General features: G+C 40.0%; 1 protein-coding gene across 1 annotated transcript in view; it reads left to right on the forward strand.

The window, feature by feature from the left end:
- Nucleotides 1-16,343: 16,343 nt before the first annotated feature.
- Nucleotides 16,344-24,118, forward strand: part of FAM13C (family with sequence similarity 13 member C) — a 51,865-nt gene continuing 44,090 nt past the window's right edge. The window contains exons 1-3 of the mRNA XM_035543701.2: nt 16,344-16,405; nt 21,193-21,249; nt 22,517-22,715. Of these exons, the coding sequence (XP_035399594.1) occupies nt 16,344-16,405; nt 21,193-21,249; nt 22,517-22,715 (318 nt within the window). The remainder of the gene's footprint in view (nt 16,406-21,192; nt 21,250-22,516; nt 22,716-24,118) is intronic.

Below are 24,118 nucleotides of genomic sequence, written 5' to 3' on the forward strand. Positions count from 1 at the left end.
GATTATTTGTGCATGCAGAAATCCAGTTTAATGAATACATAAACAAATGAGAAATGCAGTTTGTGTTTTCCTGTTTGCATATGTTACTGATTGTGTATGTATTTCAGAAACATTGAATCCTAACTATCTGGGGTGTTTGGGTTAAGGAGCAGTCATTGGGCTTGCTTCCATGGCTGGAACTACCAGATGGCTTTTTATGGTCATGCATATTTCCTAGCATTAATTCAATGAAAAGGAACGTGTAACAGCTACATTTTTTTGGTTTGTTTTTGAATGAAATGCAAAATAAAGGAAGCATAGTTAGCAACCCAAACCTCTGCCCTGGATTAAATAGATTTGCAAATTTTCAGAGATTTAGTAGTCTATTTTTGGATACATCTGGAAACCATATCAATCATGAAAGTTTCTTTAAAATGCTTGGTAAGAATAGGTTATTCACAAGGGGGCTCATCAAAACAGTTTGGTTTGCAGAGTCTTTTTTACAGGTTTTGCTAAAAAGAAAAAAAAGGAATTTGTCTGCCTATAAATACAGGAAAGATAAATTACCTTGACTCTTATCAATTCTTTTTCTTCTAGCCTATTATTTCTCTGTTATCATAGTTAATTTTTTCTGTGCTTTCGGAAAGCTTATCATCAAGATTCAGCCTTTCCAATTCTCTGTCTTCTCTTTTCCTAGTTCAACATGAGACCAGTTTCCTCTCCTCAGATTTTAGTGCACCATCCCACTCCATCTGAACAATTCAGCCTTCCCCATAACTGTGCGCTGAGATACTTCTGCCTGCTTCAATCTTTTAACATTATATTTCTCCTCACCCCCCAGAATTCATTCCCTTTTCATTTTCTCAGGTTTGGAGCAGTACACTGATCTTTTTTTCACATTGCCCTAAATCTGTTTTAAGTCCATGAATATTTTTTTTTTTTTGGCAGGCACAGTGGGTGGAACAAGGGGCTCTAACAGGTTACTGAGGTATGTCAGTAAACCCAAGAGTGTCAGCACATTCCTGCCAGGCACTGACTTCTTTTTGTCCCCTTCAGTGATGTGAGGAAAGAGGACTTCTGGGACATCCAAGCCTACAATATTCAAGAACTAGCAGTAAGTGTAAGACAAGTCACTCAGAAAGTAGTTCTCCAGAAGGTTAAATACAACCAAGGTCAGAAAGGAGAGTTGTGGCCTCCCAGCAGTCCCGCTGGGCTGAGGAAGGTGCTGGGCCTGCTTTTGGCTGAGATCAGGTGCACAGCAGAGCCTGGGGCAGTGGTGCTGTGGAGAGCAAACGTGCAAGAGCAGCCCCAGGAGGGATTGTGCAAGGCAAAGAAGGGAAGTGATTGAAATTGTTCTAGGGCATTAAAAAAAAAAAAAGGCTTTTGAAGAGGCAGTGGTGAGAAAGCAAGCAGTTCCAGCTGGAGATTTTGCTGGGATAATGATGGGGGGAGTAGCTAAGCAATCAGGGAGAGAATGGAGGATTGCATGAAAACAGAATTCATGTTCTCTTAAAGTTTGATAGCCAGCACATAACCAATTAGCTTATATGTAGTTTATTTTATGTAAATCAAACGCTTACCTTAAGACATGGTTCACGTGACAGATTGGAATTTGATAATGGCGAGTTGTGAATGAGTCCTAAAAACTGGTCACTAGAAAGGCTACAGACCATCTTTAGGAAACTTTGCAATGTGGCAGACCTCAGCTAATCCTATCAAATGAAAACTGATATTCATCTGCGAGAATATTGTAATCCTGAGATTAAAAAGAAGAAGTTTTTCATGCTACTGAATTCCATTTATTTTTGTTGTTGGTTATATTCTTGCAAGGTATACTCATCTTTAAAACGCTAGCTTGGCAATCAGAAACATTGGACTTCTGTTAGACTGACTTTTAAGGAAGCAACAATACTTTGTTTATCTCTTTGTGTATGGCTCCAAATCTTTTTCAGTTTTCATCTTATTTTGGGTAGCCATTGGAAAGCAATATCCAAACTCATATTCAAACTAAGGATTTAGCAAAGTCATGTTAAAGCCATGTTTCAAAGTAAATAATATGAAGCTCCTTTCAAATAGTGCTGATATATTTCTAATTTACATTTGTGTGAATGCTAGTAGGAAGGTATGTTATGTAGATGATGGCTGTGTCTGCATCTGAAATATTTACAAGAATGTCTTACTAGACTAATGACAGGCTTTCGGGTGCCTGAAATTGTGTGGTGGTTTTTAATCTTACAACTGGGTGACTTCTTCCTGCTGAGGAAAGTGTCATGTTGATCTCAGCAGTAGCAAAAATTATTCTGAAAACTGCATACTGTGGAAATATATATAGAAACATAGATGGCTAACTGATGGTTTGAGTTGTGGGGACTATGTGATTCTTAAGATTCCTAGGATGTTCCAGGGCTTAGATAGCAGTTCTGCACTAAGACATGGATCGTGCTGTCTATATCAGTGCTATAATGACACTTTATAACAATGGCAATGGTCTCAAGTTGCAAGCAGACTTGTTACTTGTGTCCTTTTTGCTCATGGGGAAAAACTGGAGGTCTGCCTATAAATGCAAAGTCTTGAGATTCGTTCCTTAAAATTTTTAGTTTAGGCCATCAGGTAGCAAGTGTTACAATTTTTAAGATACCTGAGCCCTGTTTTTATAGGGCTGTAAAGAGGTACGTGCAGCTTACTATTGACCTTTGAGTTATGCAGATGATGGTGTTTATATATTTACAACTGGTATAATCAGTTACGTGATGTTGCATTTAGACCAAAAAAAAAAAAAAAGAGGCCAACAAAGTAAAGACTACTGTTCATCAATATAATCAATATGGGACAATGTCACAATTTTTCTAGACTAAATTTGAGGCACATCCTTCCGGTTTTACACTTTCTCAGTTATCCTATTAAATAGGGAAGTTATTTTTGCACAGATCAGAGGACATTATGAAAAAAGTTGATGATTATTCATTTTGAGTGGCAGCAGTGTTGTGACTCACCCTTTTCACGGGCATCATTCCCTACATTCTTAATGGATTGTGAAATTTGGAACAGGTTTCTGCCAACAAACAAAATATTAATGAAATGTAGAGTTGCATAATATATTTTTTGCGTAATGTAATTCTTCCCAGAAAATGAAATGACCACCTCCTAAAATAACTGAGGAAATGCTTCATAGTCTTATTTTGCTGTGAGCTAAAAGGTGTTTGGGTAAGTGCATTGGCATACTTACTTGCAGAGCCTCTGCAGCTTGGATGCATAACATAAAACTCCTTAACCTTTTAATATATGATTTCTCACAATGCCTGATGCATTAATTACAGTCAGTTTCTCAGACTTGAGTAAGAAGCATTTCATCATTTTTTGTAAAGTGTGCAGTGCACAAGCAGGGAAGAAAGGATGCTGAGGATAGCTAGGAAACTCAGGAGTTCACCGGCACAAAGAAGTAAATATTTTTCTGAGTAATGACCTGGAAACTTTCTCCCAGAGAGCAGAGAGATGCTTGACTAGACTGCCTCAGCTGTTAATCAATCAAATGCTTCCTACAGTATGGATTAAATTAAGTATATCCTTGGTTACTGCCTAAGCCCCCAAGTGACAGCACAAACCTTTTGTTCTCTTTCTCTCGCTTCCCCACCTAAGGCTGTAAGTAGGTATTCATATCAAGGCCTTTGGCAACAACCTGGTTGAAGCAACTGGATTTTATACAGTCAAGGAGAGAGCAGTAAATAATAATAAAGCCCATTAATCCTCTTTTCCATTAGTGGCAATGTCAGATAAACCTGCTTAGAGACTCTTGGGAAATGTTACATGGATAATTTATTATATGTGTAGTTTTAGACGTAAGTGTAATTTTGAAACATGGTACCTCTATATATTCACATAGTGACAGAGCAGAACAGCAGATGAATTACAGCACCATATAATGGGCAGTTTCAGTATATCTCTTTAGCTGATTTCAGCTGATGAACTGAAATGTGTAGTGGTGGATCATTGGGGTGACAGGACACTTTGTGGTAAGAATTGAAATTAAAAAGCTTATTCTGGTCATGCACTGGGAGAAGAGGTTTCATTTGGTTCCTTTTCTTCTGCCTTTTTGCTGTTTGACTTTGCCCCATGACTATTTGCAAAAATGAACTAGCAATAAATTTATTTGCCTACTGTACATCGCAGATGCAAAGAGTAGTTATGGTTTTATGAACTTTTTAAGTACTGGGAATTCATCTTAATGGTGTATGAGAAGGAATATTTACCCTGTATTGAAGAGAGTGGGCTAATAATGAATGAATACTAAACTTTCATTTCTTTTATGGATTTAACATCCCTAATAGTTTAAAAATGCAAAATGCTTTTTGCCAGAAGATGGCTGTTCCTCCAGCTCTCCCTAAAAGCATAGCTGTTCCTGACCGCAGCTGCATTTGTTTCTAAGAGAGGACTCAGCTACTTTTTTATTCTGCTTGAAATTCTCTATGCAAAACTATAATGTGGTTGAGCAGGGAGTTGTAGAGCACCTGCAGGCAGGGTGCAGGCACTTGATAGCAGGATGACTCAGCTCTGCATCCCTCTAGTCTGGTGTTCAGTTGTATTTGCCTTATGCTTGACTAAGAAATGTCTTTTTTATTTCTTTTAGATTCTGCTAGATTCTAGAAAAAAACAAAACAAACAAAAAAACTTTCCTAATGCTAACTTTCTAGATGTTTTATTTAAAACTTCAAGCTCCATTTATTTGCTTAGATTTACACCGTGATTCTGCTTTGGTAATCATTTCAAGATTATGGAATGCAAGACAATTGAGAACAAACATGCAGAAACGATTTAAAGGCTGACTTTTAAAAAGAGAGCTATTAAACAGGTTAGTCACAACCATGAGTCACTTGAATTGAGTCATGCTCAGTTTTTTCTAGCTATAGATTATCTGGTTTTCCTATTTCCCCACATAGCTATGAGTAATGCTGTATTAAGAAATATTACTGCTTTGGAGAATGTTTTTTCCCTACTCTGTGTGATGCCCTCCCTATCTGAATACATTTTTACATTGGTCAGTTTACAGTGTCATTGTTTGGCTCATTCTTTCAACCACTGAGTCGCTGGCTGCATAAAACAAGCAATGAAATATGTGCCAAGTGTCAGGTTGAAGAGAGAGATGAGCAAGTAAGGGACCTCACCATCAGTCTGGGATTTGCACCATTTCTGTGGGGGTTAATTTGAGATGTTAATAGTTATCTTGGCTTACATGAGCCTGTAAGCCACCCACAGCAGCTGAGGTGGGAGCTTTGGGATAGTTATACAGGATGGAGATGGTCTGTGGAGAACAGTTCAAACAAATGTGAAGGGGGGACAAAAATATGTCCTGAGATGGTAACGGAGTTGATGACTTAATAACTGTTGAAGCTGGGTTTGGATGTTGTTTTTTTTCTTTTTTTTCTTTTTTTCTATATTTGTAGTAAACGTGCATCAACACAGCTGTGGTGTTAGGCATAATCACAGAGCCCTTACAACCATCATTCTAGAAATAAATTTAGCATAATATGTATTGGCCAAATGTTTTCAGCTTGGTGGCTACCAAAATTAGTCTGAAACTGTGTAGGTGCTTAAATGTGGGTTTTGGAGACTGGATTTGGGCTAAAAAGTGTAGGCTGTAGTTCTCCAAACATCAGAAAAGAGAGGGGAGTTACTGTAGCTTTGAATGTTCGTGAATATGCCTACATTTAGACTGCAATATTCATTGCTGTTTTTTAAAAAATACTGTCAGCACTTTTGTTAATGTAAAGACAAGACTATGTTTCCATGCAATCATTACAGAAAGAAAATAGATATTAGAGATGAGGTTTCAAGGATTTTTTTTTCCACTGGTTCTGCTTTTGGGAATTTTTCTGAAATCTCTGATTCTCTCCAAAATGGATAGCTCACCTAGAAATAAGGCTTTCTTCCATGACTGGTGTCTTTATGATTGGTGCTGCATGGTTGCTAGATGAAAAATATTACTAAAATTAGAATGAAAACATCTTTCTTATTTTTGAGTCTCTGCTGAATAACCTAAAACCAAAACCAATTTTCTCTAATTTATCAAAGAGGTTTGGGGACAAACAATTCGAGTTAGAAAATGTGATGATGTCATGAAGAGCACTCAATGTGCTTTACAACAAAGAATTCAAATGCCTCCAAAGAGAAAAACAGACACACAGACACAGACACAGATTTCTAGGTTGGAAGAGACCTCAAGATCATCGAGTCCAACCTCCGACCTAACACTAAGTACTCCACTAAACCATATCGCTAAGATCTACATCTAAACGTCTTTTAAAGACCTCCAGGGATGGCGACTCCACCACCTCCCTGGGCAGCCCGTTCCAATGCTTAATAACCCTTTCGGTAAAGAAGTACTTCCTAACATCCAACCTAAAACTCCCCTGTCGCAACTTTCGCCCATTCCCCCTCGTCCTGTCACCAGGCACGTGGGAGAACAGACCAACCCCCACCTCACTACAGCTTCCTTTAAGGTAACTGTAGAGAGCGATAAGGTCGCCCCTGAGCCTCCTCTTCTCCAGGCTGAACAAGCCCAGCTCCCTCAGCCGCTCCTCGTAAGACTTGTTCTCCAGACCCCTCACCAGCTTGGTCGCCCTTCTCTGGACTCGCTCGAGCACGTCCATGTCCTTCCTGTAGCGAGGGGCCCAAAACTGAACACAGTACTCGAGGTGCGGCCTCACCAGAGCCGAGTACAGGGGGACAATCACCTCCCTAGACCTGCTGGCCACACTGCTTCTTATACAGGCCAGGATGCTGTTGGCCTTCTTGGCCACCTGAGCACACTGCTGGCTCATATTCAGCCGACTATCAACCAATACTCCCAGGTCCTTCTCTGCCAGGCAGCTTTCCAGCCACTCATCTCCCAGCCTGTAGCTCTGCTTGGGGTTGTTGCGCCCCAGGTGCAGGACCCGGCACTTGGCCTTGTTGAACTTCATACAGTTGACCTCAGCCCATCGGTCCAGCCTATCCAGATCCTCCTGCAGAGCCTTCCTTCCCTCGGGCAGATCGACACACGCACTTAGCTTGGTGTCATCTGCAAACTTACTGAGGGTGCACTGGACGCCCTCATCCAGATCATCGATAAAGATATTAAAGAGGACCGGCCCCAGTACCGAGCCCTGGGGGACACCACTTGTGACCGAAACAATTTTCACTGCCATGCAATAGATAGCAAAAATGGTAAAGCTGCTGTCAGTACAAATGTCTTTCCCATATGCTTCTGCTTCATTTCTGCAGATCTATACAGGAAATACTTGAGTCACGAATAGTTTTCGTAGAGGCCAACTTTGTATGAGAAGGGGTCATTTGTTCAGTGTCATCAGTTGTAAAGCTGCACAAGGTCATTCCAGAAAAAAATCTCACTTGCAAGTTCTTTCTGCACCTTAAAAGCTGTTGCTAACCTTGGATGAGAACACGTTAAAACAAATAATCAACTGAAAAAGAGCATGAGGGACGTGTTTTATAACCAAAGGACTGACTGGTGTCCACTGTGTGTGCTTATATCAGTTCAGTGAAGTAATTCTGGAGACCTCTGTGAGGTAGTCTAAGTCAGAATGAAAAGTCGGCTTCTGCAGAGTCTGGTTAAGATTTGTCTTGATCCTTGGAAGAGGGCCTGCCCTCAAGATTGGAAGCTGTGGGCTATCGTAAGGACCTTTGAGTGGTGCCCAGGGTGACAGATCACCTGCGGACCAGCTATGTCAAAATTCACGTCTTGGTAAGGTCTGCTACCTGAGAAATGGACATGTACCAGAGGCTCTTGCATGGGGCATGTCTGCAGACATGCTTGAGCTCACTGCTGTCTCAGGATACTTCTTGCATGGCAAGGGAGCCAAGCCAGCTTGCAAGATAAAAGCACACACTCTTAAGCAATATGCGGTGTGGCAGGACGGTAAAAAGCAGAATGCAGATGGCATGTAGTTATGTGGATATTTCCTCAGTTTTGTATTGAAATTAGGTCCTGTGTTTCTTATGTTTCAGTGCCTGCAACAGGTTTATCTTTTCCCCAAACAGCCATCATACAAAAAGAAAGGCTTTTAAGTAATGAGAAGGTAAATTTGGACATACATATAAGACATCTCTGTGCCTTTTATTTACGTTTTCTGTAGGGTTCTGGCTTTATGCCACAAAGCTGAATATTATGTTACAGGATTATATTATTTAATTTCTGTAGAGTGCTGTCTTGTCCCACCAGTTCTACTATGTTGAAAGACATAATCTGCTGAGAATATATGTTCAGGTAAAATAGAATTTTCTCTGTCTTTCCCTTAACCTAAAATATATATGTGCTTAATGGGGGGGGGGGGTGGAGTATAGAGTTAAATGCATGAGTTAAAACACTTTCTGAAACTTCTGAAAAGCAAACTTTTATCTGTGCTGAGGAGTGATGCATCATCCTTTAGGGAAATTAAAATAGTAGGTGGTAGGATACTAGCACAGATTGGGAGCCTGGATAGAAATAGAAGCTGAATAAAAGAGGACTACTTGTTATGAGAAGAAATTAAAACAGCTAGGTAGAAGCTGAGCAAGAGTTGACCACTGACTGTGACTGCTAATGTTGACTGGCTTATTCACGGCTTTTTGGTGAAATACAAGTGCAGACGAATATGCCATAACTGATGAGATTTTTCTGATGTCAATGGATCATGATATTGGGAAAGTTAATGGTCTGAATCAGCAGTTTTCAAATGTCATTGACTATACATTAGAGTGAATAGAAAATCAGAAAAACAACTTGAAAAAAAAAAGAAAAAAGGTGGGATTCACTACCATGCATGTTTCATAATGGAAATGAGAATGAGCAACTGGGGCTACAAAACTAGATGAGCTAATGCCCATAACTAAAGGAAGGGATCTCCCCCATCTGCCTATCACAACTGCATTTTATGTTGTGATTCTTTGCTCATGTTGCTTGTTTCGTATGTGCTGTTTCTTTCATGCTGTCCTTTTATTTCCTCCAATATCAGTTTCTTTCCTTTTGCCAGCCAGTTTATTCTCTCTTCTGTCTTTTCTCCCTGCCCAAAATTCCTAGCCACATGAGTAGCTTTTCCTCTCAATGAGAGGTAAGATGGCTGGGAAGAAATATTGTGCAGAATTGACATCTAGACAGGGGGAGGAGGGTGGCTCCAAAGGTGCCTGTGAGAAGTTGGATATATCTTGCTTTTAGATTTATGCAGCACATGCAGTGAATTTAGAAAAGGACGTATAAATATTTGTATTATACCAATTGATGAGGCACATCGTATCAAATGGATTGTATGTGCTGGGCTATAAGTACTTGTGCAGCATCCTCAGGTGGTGTAAACTAGCGTGGCTCTGTGTGGACCACCAGTACACCTGCCTGGCCCTCAGAGAGCTGCCTGTTGGCGTTTCCTTGTAACTGAGTGGTAGAAGTGCACGCACTCGTGTTTTGTAAACTTGAAAGGGGCTTAGGGAGGACTGAGTGTGAGTCTGTTTTTAATGTTATCCGAACTGTCCCTCAGACATCGCCAGGACCAGTCAGCAGTTGTCATGTGGTGCACAGTGCATGCTGGGGGAGAGGGCCAAGCCTTGAAAAACATGTTATTAATGATAATGAAGCTCTTTGATAATTCTAATTTAAGAGATTTTGCCTATATGTCACTGAGAATAAGCTCTGGCATGAAGTAGTGTTTGTTTTAAGTTAATATTCTTATGTGATTTCTGCACTGGTTTAGATTTCATTTTCTATCATTCTGGCTCACGTGCTTTTGGAAGGATAAAGCTGCAGGTGAAGCAAAGTCAAGTGTTACTACTGTGTTAGTTAGGCGGGAGTTAGTGGTTTGCAAAGCACCTCACAAGTAAATGAGGAAGAGCTCTGAGTAAAAGCATGTATATACTTTCTTGCTTATTTTTTCCTTTCAGGAAAAAAAAGTAGATTGCCCAGCATAGTCAGCCTTATTCTAAATGGCCACTGTCATCCCCTGAAGAGACAGAAAAGAGTCATGAGGGCACCTTCATACATACATTGCATATCTTTGTCATGTCTGGGCTTAACTTGAACCAAACTGACTGGGTGGCTCCATGTGTCTACAGATGCAAAGACCTAACAGAAAAAGGCTTTAATGTTTCTTGAAGGTATGAGCAGCAGTTTGCTTGCTATTCCATTTACTTCCAAATGCTCTGCCTTTTGAAAATAAGGTTGAGCTGAAGTTCACCTTTCCATTTAATTCTGTATTGGAAAATGCTAGGAACACTATGCACATTTTTAGTTTGGCTTTCTTGCACATGAATTACAGTCTGGCCTCTACCTATATGATCACATTCAAATTGTTCAGCAAGATTTGTACTCTTAGAAAGAAAAGGACATTCTTGAATTTTGAGACTGAATTCCAGAACTATTTTCTATTTCTGACTAGGTCTTTTTGGTGTTGTGTAAGGCTGTTGTACGTGAACAGATGAAATAACATAAGCTATGGAACTTTCCTTAATTTTGGTGTTCATACTCTATGTAATAGTAATAATATAAACGTTTTCCAATGTTTTCTAGGGAAAAGTAGTGTGTTTCTCTAAAGTAATCAGTCTGGGATGCTCAGAAGACAAACTTGATTTTGAATTAGTGCTCTGTTGAGTCTAGCCCAATGTTGGTGTAAGCCTGCTGGAAATTGTTTTGTCATCTGTGGCAATACCAAATTACCTGCAGTGGATGACTGCAGTCAAGCAAGTGTTAGTGTCTGTAATGGCTCAGACACCAGCACCAGTTTGACTGGTACAGTTGAGTTTGTCAGGCAGCCTAGTGCATGCTGGATAATGATACTTGGGCATCTCTGCATGACGATTTTCAACAGAGATGACTGGACTTCATAAAGCAGCTTGTTCTTTAATAACAGGCTTTGAGGTACAAATCTGTATTTCCAAAACAAAATAACTTAGCACACTTACTCAAGTCTGCAGACCCGTATGAAGTTTGCTTATGCTAACTAACCAGGGCACCAGTAGCACAGCAGATGTATGCACCAGAGCAACAGAAATGTAACCTAAGCAATGGGAATGAAGTGGTTCACAAATCAGAATTTCCAGTCTGCATAAAATTATGCATTTCCATGATATTTTTCCCTTTGAAAGGGTAGGGATTTGACTGGTGTGGGGCTGTGTATTTTGGACTACAGGGTAGACATACCTCCCCCAGTACAAACTTGGATGTACTATGAAGTGTGTATGGGACTTACAAGCCCAGTGCTTAGAAGGCTTGAGCAAGGACGTATGTGCAGTTTAATTGCTCACTAACTCATCTTCAGAAAATGTAACCCTGAAAGTCTGTGCAGTTACACAAAACTATCGAATCCAACATATATATGCTTTATAGAATTGCCCTGGAATGGATGACAACAACTGTGTCTGCACCTACGCTCTGCTCGAGTCTCTTCGTGTGTGAGCATGTCTATGCATTTTAAGACATACAGCAAGATCAGCTGAATGCTTTTTTCCCCCAGGTCCATTAACTCAGATGATGTCCTAATTAGGTCACTGGGAGAATCAAAGATAGAGAAACTGGACTGAGCGCTCACAAACCGGCTCCTACATGTAATTGCTGTATTTTAGTTTAATTTGTCTTAAGATGTTTTCTGATGTCTCTGAGAATGTCACCCGTAAAAAGGCAGACAGCATGTCAAGCAAGCAAGTCAGTGAACACATGAATATTTTCAGCTGCTTGAATGTATCGTTCAGTATTTATCACCACAGGAAAGAAGCATATGGCTTCTCTCTCACACGGCAGTTCCTTGGTTTATGCCTTACTGATTGGAGAGTAGCAAAAATATCCTGCAGGATCCCTCATGAAGAAAGGGCAGAGCACTGGAATGATCCACAGTGCTAACATTTCCTGCAGAATGATCCCTGCTCTTATCCCATAAAAAATCCCTGTGTGTTGGAAGAGAACAGACATGCTGAAGGTGGAGATGAGTGACTGCACAGTCCATCAGTTTGTTTTCTGCTTAAATGAAAGTGTTCTGTCATAACTGTGACCTCAGAAGCAGCAGTGTGACCTGACAAGCAAACATATTTAATTTGCTGTTTGGTGAGTGTGAATGTATTTTGTTCATAAAAGCATATGTAGTTTGTGTGTGCACAGGTAAGATTGAGTGTATCTCTGTGTTGGTACAGTCTGAGAGGGAGATGATGGACTGTTGGAGCACTTCAGGGTATTGCTACTTGGCAGGAGCACACATACTCCAAGGCAAACAAATTTGCTCAATATTTTTATGAGTCTCTGAGCTCAGCTGGTTCTGGCAGGGATGGCTTGACTTAACCAGGAGAGGCAGCAGGGGAGAGCTCATTCCAACTTTCCCTTTATTTGGGTAGTGGAACATGAGTAACATCTTCCCAGACAGGAGGGAGCCGCCTTGGCCTCCTCATCATGTGCAGCGTGTTGTACCGTGTCTCTTGTGTCCCTCCGTAGCGTCTAGTGCAGCTCCCTTGTATGGCCTAACCGTAGTGCAAAATGTAATTGCCTTTGATGCAGCCATTTCCACACAAGCACTTTGGACTCTGTGGAATAACAAATAATAGTAAAGAACACAGTCTTGCAATAAATGTTAATCACACCCTGTAGGATTGCAATGAATTTGTCATTAGCAGATAGTAGATATTAAATGCACAAATTCTAACTTTACCAGAACCTTTGAGAGATTAGAGTTCTTTGCAAATAAGTAATTCTCCCTCTAAACATACAGGTTATTTCCCAATACAAATTCTTCATTATTCTGTGGTTAAAATTGAAAAGCCTCGTCGTTTACTTGAGTCAGAAATCCCTGTAGGAGAATATAGTCATTTACTCAGATGGGCAAAGTCTGGAAATTGTGGCTAAGGTTCTGTTGTTCGGTGTAACCGAACTGCCAGGAAGTCTGCAGGTGGGTGACCATTCAGACAACTGCAGCTTGGCAGGTTTTACCATTCCTCCTTTTTGTCTGGCCTTTTGATCTTGATCATTGGGCTTTCTTCTGTACTCCTGAAGCCAGAACTACTACTTGCACATAAATTACAGTCTGGCCTCTGCCTGTATGATCACATTTGAATTGTCTCGCTACCTCTCTCTTCTTTTGAAGTCTTCTGCAAATAGACCATACCGTCTTTGTATAGCATTCACTGGCTGATATGTTTATAGTGCCAACTAATGTTGTTCGGAGTTTATGAATGTACCATCTATATTGTGCATATGTCTATTACATGCAAAACTGAGCTAGAGGCTAAACTGGTTCCCATCTCAGCCTTTCTCCTGAGCTAGCAGTAATTCTCTTGATGATACAAACCAAAAAAATAATGAAATTTCTATGCCAATCTATTTGTCAACCATAAAAAGACAATATTTTACTAAAATTTTAAGAAGTGAACAGTAACGTATTTCTGAATCCCGATATCTCCAGAATATAGGTAGATGTTTGCTTTGGAGTCCTCTATATTTATTGTTAGCTGAGAGCTGGCATGTGATATTTATGTTGGCTTGATCAACTTTTGGCAAAAGAGGGTGAAAACAAAACTGGATATAAAATAGGAAGCTTTTAAAGAAGAAATTTTCTTTCCATAGTTAGGATATTGGAAAAATATAAATCCTTTAAACCACTAGACATAAGAAAGGAAAAACTGATTTAAAATCCTTTATTTTGAGAATAAAAAGGTGTATTTTAATGACTTCAAAATATAATGTCCTTAAAAGTATACTTGCTCTTCAGTGGCATAATCCAATGCTCACTTCACATACGGGTGTAGCATTATTTTCATCAGGATGATGAGAGACCAGACACATCATGTGAAAGTGGTGACAAAATATACCAGGCACTGCAAATTTCAGTATGTTGAAGAGTGATGTTTTATAGCATTTCAAGCCTGATTGACTTTAACTTCATTACTGAAAATGAGGAGGTTGTGCTTGGAGCTTAGAGGCAAAAAAGATGCAGGTTTGAGCATCTTTGGCTTTGCCGCACCTGACTCGTCGTGTTCTGGTCTCGCCCAGAGTACATGGATGGGAAGCACATGAAAGGAAGTGGGGTTAGCCAATAGGGCCAGGCCAACATCACTGGTGAAATAAGTGTTTCCCCTTAAAGAGAAATTCATTCCTTCTCGGAGTAAAAGAAAAGAGGTGAAGTTATTGTGAGTCTGCAATAGTTGCTCCCTTGGGCTCCCCCAGGAGTAGGATGGCTTCATCTGTCTGGTTGGAAGATTAGCTCTGAAACAGGATCCTGGTTTTAGCCGGCCTTTATTTTTTTTGATTTATTGATGTTACTCTGTTTTATGTGAAATCTTGTTTGTTTGTTTGTTTGTTTTCCCCCAGAGATGATTTCACAACCTTGCAAAAAGAGACTATTCCATAACACTGGTCAAGCACCATCTTTAAAACAAATGGAAGTTTGTTAGTGACCTGAAATAAATTTAAAGTGCTTGCCTGAAGAGATTTAGCAACAGCTGTTTAGCACTGAAGTTCATACAAACGATGTAAGAGGTGACATTTTAAAGTTGGTCTCCGTCCAAAGCCTCCCTATTTTACAAGCCGGTCTTCAGTCATGTTCTGTTATTAGTAATAACAAGAAAGCACTGCAGTATGTTTGCACAGGGAGTGAATTAGCAGAGAATTTGACCTTAACTTTACAGTTAGAAATGGAGAAGTTATGTTTATAAAATCCTTGTTTTCATTCTCCTTCTTGTGCGTGTGTAGGAAGGAGAGTAGGGATAAAAATGTAGTGTCTCTTTAAGCTCTGCTCTAATCAAGCTGTGATGCTTGTCAGTCTGATTTTGTGATAAAAAGCTGTGATTCCTCCGTTGCACACTTGAAATGCTAGCTGTAAAGTTAGCCTCAGCATTTAAAATCAAGAGCCAAGCATTTACAGATTCTGAAGTATATTTATAAAAGTAATTTAAGATTTTTTAGTTGCCCTCCACTTTTTTTTTTTTTAGCATGCAAACTGAGTTTTTGATTGCCACAACAGCTAGAAGCATACCTTTTGTTCAGGTGCTGTCCTGTAAGTAGAAAAAAAAAAATAAATTTAGATCTGTACAGTCAGACCCGAATAGCTAGAAACAGGAGGAGAAAAATTGAACTTCTTCATCTAGGGCAAGTTATAAATGCTAATTATTAAACTTGGTTTTTCTGTTTACCCTTCTCTCACAAAACCTGTTTCTTTGTAGGGCAGAAGTCCCTAGAGACTGGCTGTAATATTCTGATCCCCAGATAATTTGTGCCGTGATATGAATTGATACATATACAAATACAGGAAAGGAAAGAGCAAATAGTCTGTGCAAGCAGGTAGGAAGGCTGGGAAGAGATGAAAAAAGATGCACTGCCAGCGCTGTTGGTGAGAGAAGGGAAATTGTCACGTCTGTGGCCCCTGCCTGCTGCTGCCACCTGGGGAATGTGTCGATACCATGCAGCAACACGAGCTGCTGTAGGGAGGGGGACGCTGTACCTCTCTGTATCCCTGCTCTGCTTGCTGCTGGCGTCTGTGAGGTGCCATTGTCACAAACAGGAGTGCTCATAAGACGCTGTTGTCTGCACTGCCTTCTCTGCTTCCTCCCAAGCAAAAACAACAACAAAAAAATAATAATAATCCCAGTTTTGATATGTATCAGTGAGATTGGATTTTGTTTGTTTTGTGCTGCTCTAAGATTTCAGAATGATCGAAGAGTGTATTTACTGGCTTTGAGAGGTGTTGTTTGAGGGGGAATTCCACTGCTGCCGCAAAACCAGCCGTTTACTGTATCCTGAGTTGACCCTCAGTGAATATATTACATCAGGTCTGAAACATTTTGCTGCAGCAGGGCAGCAGCCTATTCCTTTCATAGGAATGGTTTCGTCTATTGCTTGTGGTTTGCTTAATAGCCTTTTGCTACTTGAACTGTCCTTTCTACTAGATTATTTTTTCATAGCTTCCCCTGGGGTCTGGCCACAAGCTGAGCATGTAAGAGACCACCAAACATGAAGAAAAAACATCCAGAGATCTTAGCTGAGCAGCCCTATTTAAGTAATAAAAACAACATTGTGTTTGATGAGCCAATTACGTAGAACAGGCATTTAAAGGACAGAATGCTGAATACTTGTTTGTAAACCTAAGACTTTATTAGCAGCAGTGTTACAGTTACAAGAGAATATGATCCTTTTCTGAGCCTCACGGACTACCTGCATCACCGTATTAATTCAAAGCACTGCTGGATGGGCTTTGTGAGTGTTGTAGGGCTAATCCCTATGGTTCCTTGATTATGAGCATGTGCAGAGCAGCCGAAGGTACAGTCGTGCATGTAGAGCTAACACACAGAGACTTGCCTTGCAATGCCATGTTTGTGCATGTGTTCTTACAACTGAGAAGGATACAGGGAGCCTGCCTGCTTTGCTGACTTGTCTGATGTTTTCTTGTTTCTGTTTCAGCATTCAGGATAATTCCTTCAACACCACAGCTTTAGCAGAGTAAGTGAACACTTTAAAGATGTGCCTTATTTTTAAATAAGAATGCTGAGTTTAGCTACTGTAGAGAATAATTGTAAGTACTATGTGAGAAGTCCCAAGCTTTCTGTCATATGTTTTAATTCAGTTTTCTGTAATCTAATTTTATTATTGAGAATATGGAAAGTATTGCATAAAACAGCTGCCTTTACATTTTTTTTGACCATTTAGCAATGAAATACCTTTCTAGGAGGATATAAATATGATGCACATCACACACATTTAAGTGCATGACTTCAGTGTAGGATAAATCTCCTGTGAATATATTGCTCGTTTCTGGTACTGATGATCTTAACAAACTCAAGTATGTCTGAACACATGCTCTGTACTTCCTGCATACATTAGTAAGAAAAAGAATTCTTTGCAAATATTTTGAAAAAATAATCATACATTATTTAGATGGACCAAGCACCAAATACATTGTTTCTTTGTAATCAGTTCCATAAACTCATCGAAAGGGTTTTCATCTATATCATGATCATAAGGATATGTCTGTTGATTTTGTTGTTGTTTTAGAGAGACAACAAAACAGGACATTAGGAAGTTAGAAAGGTGAAGAGTTTAGGAAGGATTACAAATGAAATGGTCTTTTTTTTATTTCAGTCTAAAATGTTTCAGTTTACGTATTCTCTCTCTCATTATTTTGCATGCTTCTGATTGTTTCAAAAGCTTTTAGGCAAGACTCTTCAGCAGTAATGTGCCAAGCAGTTTCTCAGGAAGGAGATGATTTATAGATTTGTTTGTATATTAGGTGAGTTCTACACTGCTAAAACACCCATAGTTTAAAAAACCCTACCTGGACTGTGATGTGTTTGCCTAAGTGTTGTGGGGAGAGAATACACTCTGAAAAGCAGGCCAAGTTGTAATTTGGTCTGAGCCATCCCAACGTATTGTCAAAATCACTATGGGAAAATATAAGTAATATTTCTTAGGGATCCAAATAATTAATCTCTCCTACATTCCTGCCTTACTTTAGTTGATATTTTAAATTAGTCCCTCTTTCTGTGTGATTGTGGTAAATACAGAAAGATTTGACAGGACGTAGTTAAATCAGTAAGTCATTTTAAATTATTTTTTTTGTGTACCTGTAAGTTAAGTGATTAATTGTGGTATGTGAAATTCTGGGATGCTCCTCCTTCACAGAAGAATAGCCAGATTTCAGATAGTACATTTTTCATATTTTTGTCTCCTTTCCTTTGCTCTGTCCCGTAAATACACCCATTGTTTCCATGTTCCCCTGGCGTGGCCTGGTGCCTGCCTCACTCTTGAGGTTTTCTAGAACCTGAAGGTGATAGCTTTGCTCTGTGGTGCTTCGTGTGACGTTATGATAAGGGCTAGGATGGCAGAAAAGCTGACTGCGAAGCATCAGTACTGCCCTGGTAAAAGGGAGGAGGAGAGGGGTGCAGTCCGTGCTGTGTGGAGTGAGAGGCAGCAGCGTGGCAGAGCTGGGCTAGGAACTGCCTGCAGGCTCAATCTCCCTCATTTAAGCTGTTGTTGGTTTTGTTTCAGGGGCTTTGATTTTTAATCTTATTTTCCCAAACACAGAAGTAGTAACATGCTTTTAGAAAACAAAGCAAGCGAACAACATCATCTGAAAATCATTGTCCAAATGAACAAACCTGGTTTCCAGAGTTGGTTTCCCTAAATCCTGTTTTAAAGCCTCCCCAAAAAGCCTGTTTTGAGAACTGCTGAGGATACATAATTCTTACTGATTTCAGCACTAATTGTTTGTGCTAGCCATCTCTGAAAGTAGGTTACTTCTGTTTAACAGAATAAAGAGGGAGCTTGCCGTGCAATTTAGACATCCCCATTGACATTTTGTCTTTCCTTGTGGCAAAGGAAAAAATCAGGGCTTCCTGAATGACATAAAATCACTGAAACAATACTTTCAGGAACATTTCTCCACATAAAGCAAGTGCCTGGGCTGCTATGCTCCCAGCAAGCCATGCATGCAGCCAGGTGGAGAAGTAGTTGATATGAATATCTTAAAGCTCAAATCTGCAAAAGGAAGCAGTTTTCCAGCTGTACTGAAATGGCTCCTATGGAAAGGTGAAAATGGAAAAATAAAAAGCCAATCCCACTAAAACAGAGTTCTCTGGAAGAAATGTACAGAGGCATTGCTATAGAGAGTCAGAGCAGCAGTCTGTCTAGACTGGGATCCCATCCCATATGTCAAAAGGCATATTTCATGCCCATTCTAAGCTTCAACCCATATGAATTTATGACTTAAAGCTGTTCTGGTGTATACTCTGATTTTTTAGGAAACAGTTTGATGCTGCTGCAGTTTTTCTGTTGGTCGGAACTCTCTCTGCTGCATGGCCACAAGCTTTCACAAGACTTACCAAATTCTTGAGTATCCCTCTAGCTGTTAAATGCAGCTGAAGTTGGGCAATGAGATTTACAAGTGGGAAGAGATGAGTGTGAGCATCTGTGTGTTTGTACATACAGACAAGTGGCATGAACACATAAGCTGCATTTCTGAAAGAAACCAATGTAAAAACACTGTGCTTTCATGGTGGATATTTTTATTATATCGTGAATTCATCTTTTAAAAGTTCTGCTGTGATCTTAGCTTCAAGCAGCATCTTGTGCGAGTGAGTTTCCTTGGTTAATGTTTATTCTTGGAGAGAGAAAAAAGTCTATTCACCCTTTCAGATTTTGTGCTTCTGAACTGCCTCATAGTCTTTTTCATTGCATGATGGTCACTGTCTTCTATGATTCACCATTGCTTATCTTACGTATCTACTGCTATCTTGTTACTTAAATACAGCTTATTGTGCTCACTTAGAGTATTTATAACCTGTCTTGATTTATAACTTTAACCAGTTACTGCGTGCCGAGTTAGGCTTTGCGCTTCTCCAGATCACCCTTATTACAGCCAGATGAGGGAAGGTGACCGCCGAGGGCACTTCCCCTGGTTAAGGTGTGTGCACCCAAATTTGCACACATAGCCTTGGCCGATGGACCTGTGCTCAGTCACCCACTGTACTTCCAGAGAGTGTTCCCAGTTGCCAAAATGGCGTTCTGTGAGTGAAGACTTCTGAGTGTGCTGACTGGTGACAGGAGGGGGTGAGTGAAACTAGTGTTGGAAGTGCTCCCTCCCACCTTCTCTTGTGTCACACGTGGGAGGGAGAGTGGGCCCCATTGGGGGTCCCTGGCCTTTGTTGCTTGTGGCTTAGTACATGGTGCATGGCACACCTGGTGGCAAAATCACCCTGCTCTTGGGTCTGTGCTGGGAGTTCTGTCCATCCAGCTGTCCTTGGCACTGTCTCCTCACTGTGCATTTCCTTTCTATATTTTCTCCTTGCCGAAAGTTTCCATCCAGGTGCCTGGCTCCTTTTCTACTGGGCTTCCCTCTTCATACTAGAGAATATTCATATTCCCCATTACATCCTGTCCTCACGCCTTGCTCATCTCACAGACCCATAAGGTCATTTGTGAGTGATCAGAGGAGAAGGTGTGACAGACATCCAGAGGCAAAAAAAGCTGAATTTCTACAGTGAATTTATCCACTGTGTGCATCAAGCTCTGTCTTCCGTCTGTCAGCCTGGTTTGCCTTGCAGGGAGAACTGCACCCATTGCAGGAATATTATGTGACTAGGGGGAACCTGCAATTGTAGGTATACATTCCAGTTGCATGCAGCGAATGCTTTCACACAAATGCTGATGTATTCAGGAAGTGTAAACACTTGGTATCCCTTTAAATAATTTCTGCAGCAGTCTGGCTTTTGGTAAAGATACTGGCAGAAGACTGGTGGGAAAGAGGAATATATTAAAATCCTTGCCGTCAAATTGCAATGCAGAGCTATGAATTTATCACTTAATGTGCTCTGTCCTAAGCCGGGCAGCTCTTCTAAAAATTTGACAAGTCAGCAGAAGTACAGCCTGCTTCCCACATAATGAAGAGATTCCTCTGCCAGCAAACTTCAAGTGCTCCAGGCCTACTCAGTGTCTGTGCCCTGTGAGTATGAACTGAGGGTGAGGAGAGGGCCCTGACTCTTTCCCAGAAATCATACCCAGGAAGGGTATGTACATATTTGTTGGGAGTGTATGTTTGTTTGTTTGAAGAAAAATTGATCTTGGGCTTTGCAGCAGTATCATTCTGCAAAATTAAGCAACACTGCACAGTATAGTGTTCAACACTGGCGTTTTGCATATTTATCCAGACTTTTCTTTTTGATTATGTAATCCTGTGATAATTTAGCTGTTTTTTACACAGTGGGATTGAATTGATTATGATTCTTCATGTATTTTAAAAAATTCTGATAGTTCACTTTTGACTAATGGTCACTTTGTAATTTATTTGGGGATTCCTTTCCCTGCTGCTGAAAGAATGACTGCTGTACTGTTGTTAATATTTTTGTGAGTCTAAGAGAAAAAAAAGCCTTAGCTAATTGTTGTTTCTAATTCTTTTTTGAATGTGAAGTATATTATATAAGCAATCAAAACTCAGGATTTCATGTAAAATTTTTCTGTAATTTTTATGGTAACATCTGAAGTCTGTGTTGTCATTATTTCCAGCTGGCTGAGAAAGATATGCCAAATTGTGTACATTTAACATTTCAAATCCTCTTATTCCTCTGACATGTAGACTATCACTGAGAAGCTATGACATTAAATGATTCAGCTAAGGTGTGAGAATGTGAAATGTGTTTATGCATACTTTGAGCTGCACTGTCATGTTATTAAAAGCTAAATTTTTGCAGCAGCAGCAATTATTTATCAACATTTATTTTCTATCTATTTTCAAGGTGTGACAGGAATTCAGACTCTGTACATGAAAATCAAGTGGCCAGTTGCAGCACCAGGTATGCTACTGCAAATTTTGTCTGAAATCCATTGGCAACAAGTAAAGCTGTCAGAGTACTTCTGTTAAACCATTAGAAAGAAACCTTTATTGTCAAAAGAATGTAAAATTTCTGAGGTATTGCCTGCTATAGCTATTACCATTTCTGGGAAGTGTGTGTTAGTATTATATCTATGTAAACAATAGGAGGATTAAATGTCGTTCTATAAGAAAATATGTTATGGTCTGTGTTTTTAACTCCAAATCATATTACTTTCATTCATATGGAGCTCTGAAACTAATACACTGTATTTTACTGTACAGCAGCTGGTACAAAGCAGTAGTAAGTGAAGTTTTGTAACTGTGCAAGGATATGCACATTGAAGAATCTCTGTGGAAAAAAATGAAGCTGACAACCAAAGCTCCACCTGCAAACTAGGCAATAGCCAGGGATTTCAGAGCAATAGTACCAGTCTGCTCATCCTACAAACTAAGTAGGCAGTCTCACATCCTGCATTTGGGTTGTTCCCAATGGAAGGCATTAGAGAGGTCTAAGGTGGGATCGGTTGGATGTGGATACGGCTAACAAAGTCTCCTTAGGATAGGTTGCACCTTGTAGACTAGGCAAAGATTGAAAACATCTGTTCAAGATTCAGTGGTTATCAGAGCATACATGAACAATAGCATCTGTTTAAACCAGCGAATATGGTGTCATAAAGGGGACTCTTTCTCCAAACCGGTGGCATTTGATACTTATCTCATCCACCCAAACATCCCTCAGGTTCTTCAAACCCTACTTCGTGTGCCTACCTTCCTTGCTCTGCACAAAAGCCCTCAAAAAGATGAGGAAAGGCTGTCAGAAGGGAGGTGTGACTGTAGGGAGGAATCACTCTGTGTGAAAACATTTCTGTGAGATTATAAGCTAGTGTAAAGCATTGGACAGGGAGAGGCCTGCTGCATGAAAAAGACAGTTCCAGGTTTTATTTGGGGAATATGAAATGTAGAGCTGAGGCCAAAGAGTGCCTCTAAAACTAGTCTCATTTAAATGTCTCCACAAATGAATATGTAATAATACTAACTGTAGTTTAGCTTGTGATTTCTGAATAAACAGTAGCCTCTTACAATCATTTTACTAATATATGCAATGTTTGTTTGGTAGGTAGGCAACAAACATTTAACATTAAAATTAAAACACCATGAGTAGCTGAGATCTTGTTGATGTTCTTCATAATGTTTTGACAGGTGTCTGAAGTCCTGTCTGATGCATTTCATTTTTGTTCTTCTTACAGAGATGATGATAACAAAGAAAATTATCTGGACAACGCTGCTGTCTTAGGAGAAAGGCAGCTGCCTTTGCAAGACAACCAGCAGCATAAGGAGCAGGCAGTAACTGACTATGCTCTAAAGCCTGACATGGGCAACTTAAAGCTAAGAAAGCCTAAGCCCTTGGCAAGGCTAGAAAATGGAAAAAGCCATGAGGAAAGTCAGGTAAAAACTGAACTTACCAAGAGTGGGTTTATGGCACAGTGTCTGAGCAAACACACCTTTTGAAATGCAAAGTGGGACTCTGGTAATCTATGATGTAGCTATAACCCCACAGTAATCTACCCCAGTTTTCAGGGACCTGGAGTCCTGGAACCCTCCTGTAATGACAAGTAATTTCTTTGAGGCACGGAATTGCAGGGAGGGTTGTCTTGCGACTGTTGTCAGAAGTAAGTGGAGAGCATATCTGAAGATACACAAATCTCTCTCTTCAGATTTCCTGTGACTACTTGATAAGATTTTTCTGTTTTATATGACTGATGATGTCTTGTACTGGTATTTTGGCTGCCTGTGGAAAGATTTGGTATATCCCCTTTATCTTACTTTCTGTTTTTCTCATCTTTAAGTAACAAATTTATACCAAAAGTCTCTGCAGAGACTAGTACCAGTGCTCTGCCCATAGGCTTACTTGCGTTGAGCTGAGGGGAGCAGAACTGTAACTTTCCTAAAGGCTATTTAAAAGACTAGAAATGAAGAAGCTTCTGCTGCTGACAGTGCAGGTACCTAGCTACATAGGCTCTAGGCTTACCATGTCCCCAGCACCTGCTGGAAGTGCCTCTGTTCTCCCCCAGTGCTTCCCAAGTCATATCTTGTGTGCAGTGTAAGGGATAGAGCTCTTGTCCAGGTTTAACTCAGCTAGAAATATTCTCTTAACTAAGACTGTTAATGTTCACTTTGGTAGATTGGCAGCCCATACTAGGGAAAAGGCCCATGAAATGTCTGTATTTCATCTTTTATGTATAGCGTATTTGCCTTTTGTATTTTCTGTTTCTCCTCTGTTCTTGTTTGTGGATAGAAATTTGCAGTGTGCTTTCTGAAGTGCTTTGAACCATTCATAGGCCAGGAGTGGTTTTGGTCCGTTTTTTCAAATTTAGAGTGGGAATTCATTATTTTGGATGGCATCTGTTACCTTCAAAATCAGGAATGTCTTATTGTATCATGGAACAAAAAGCAAAAGCAAATAGCATCCTAGTGGTATTATCACAGTATCTTTCAGGATATCAACATTAGCTCTTGCCCTAATCTTTCTGCATGCTTTTCCTGAAGTTTATCCCTAAGATGAAGTAATAACTTTTTTTTTTTTTTTTTTTTTTTTGGTAACTGTATTGTGTTACTAGGAAATACTGTGTAGGCTGCAGGTAGGTGAGGTGTGTGGGTTTACTGGCAGATAAAAAAAAAAGATTGGAAATTTTTCTCTATGAAGAGCAAGTGGAGGCAAATCAGGAAGAGGAGAGTCATGAGAAAGTCATAAAAACAGCAAGATCTGTCTCATAGATAATCTCTTGCTCTTTCAGCTGCCTGTGAGTCTTCTGTCTGCCCTCTCCCTGTGTACATCATGCCTGTATCTC

The sequence above is a fragment of the Cygnus atratus genome, chromosome 7 (genome assembly GCF_013377495.2).
Source record: "Cygnus atratus isolate AKBS03 ecotype Queensland, Australia chromosome 7, CAtr_DNAZoo_HiC_assembly, whole genome shotgun sequence".
NCBI classification, from domain to species: Eukaryota; Metazoa; Chordata; class Aves; order Anseriformes; family Anatidae; genus Cygnus; species Cygnus atratus.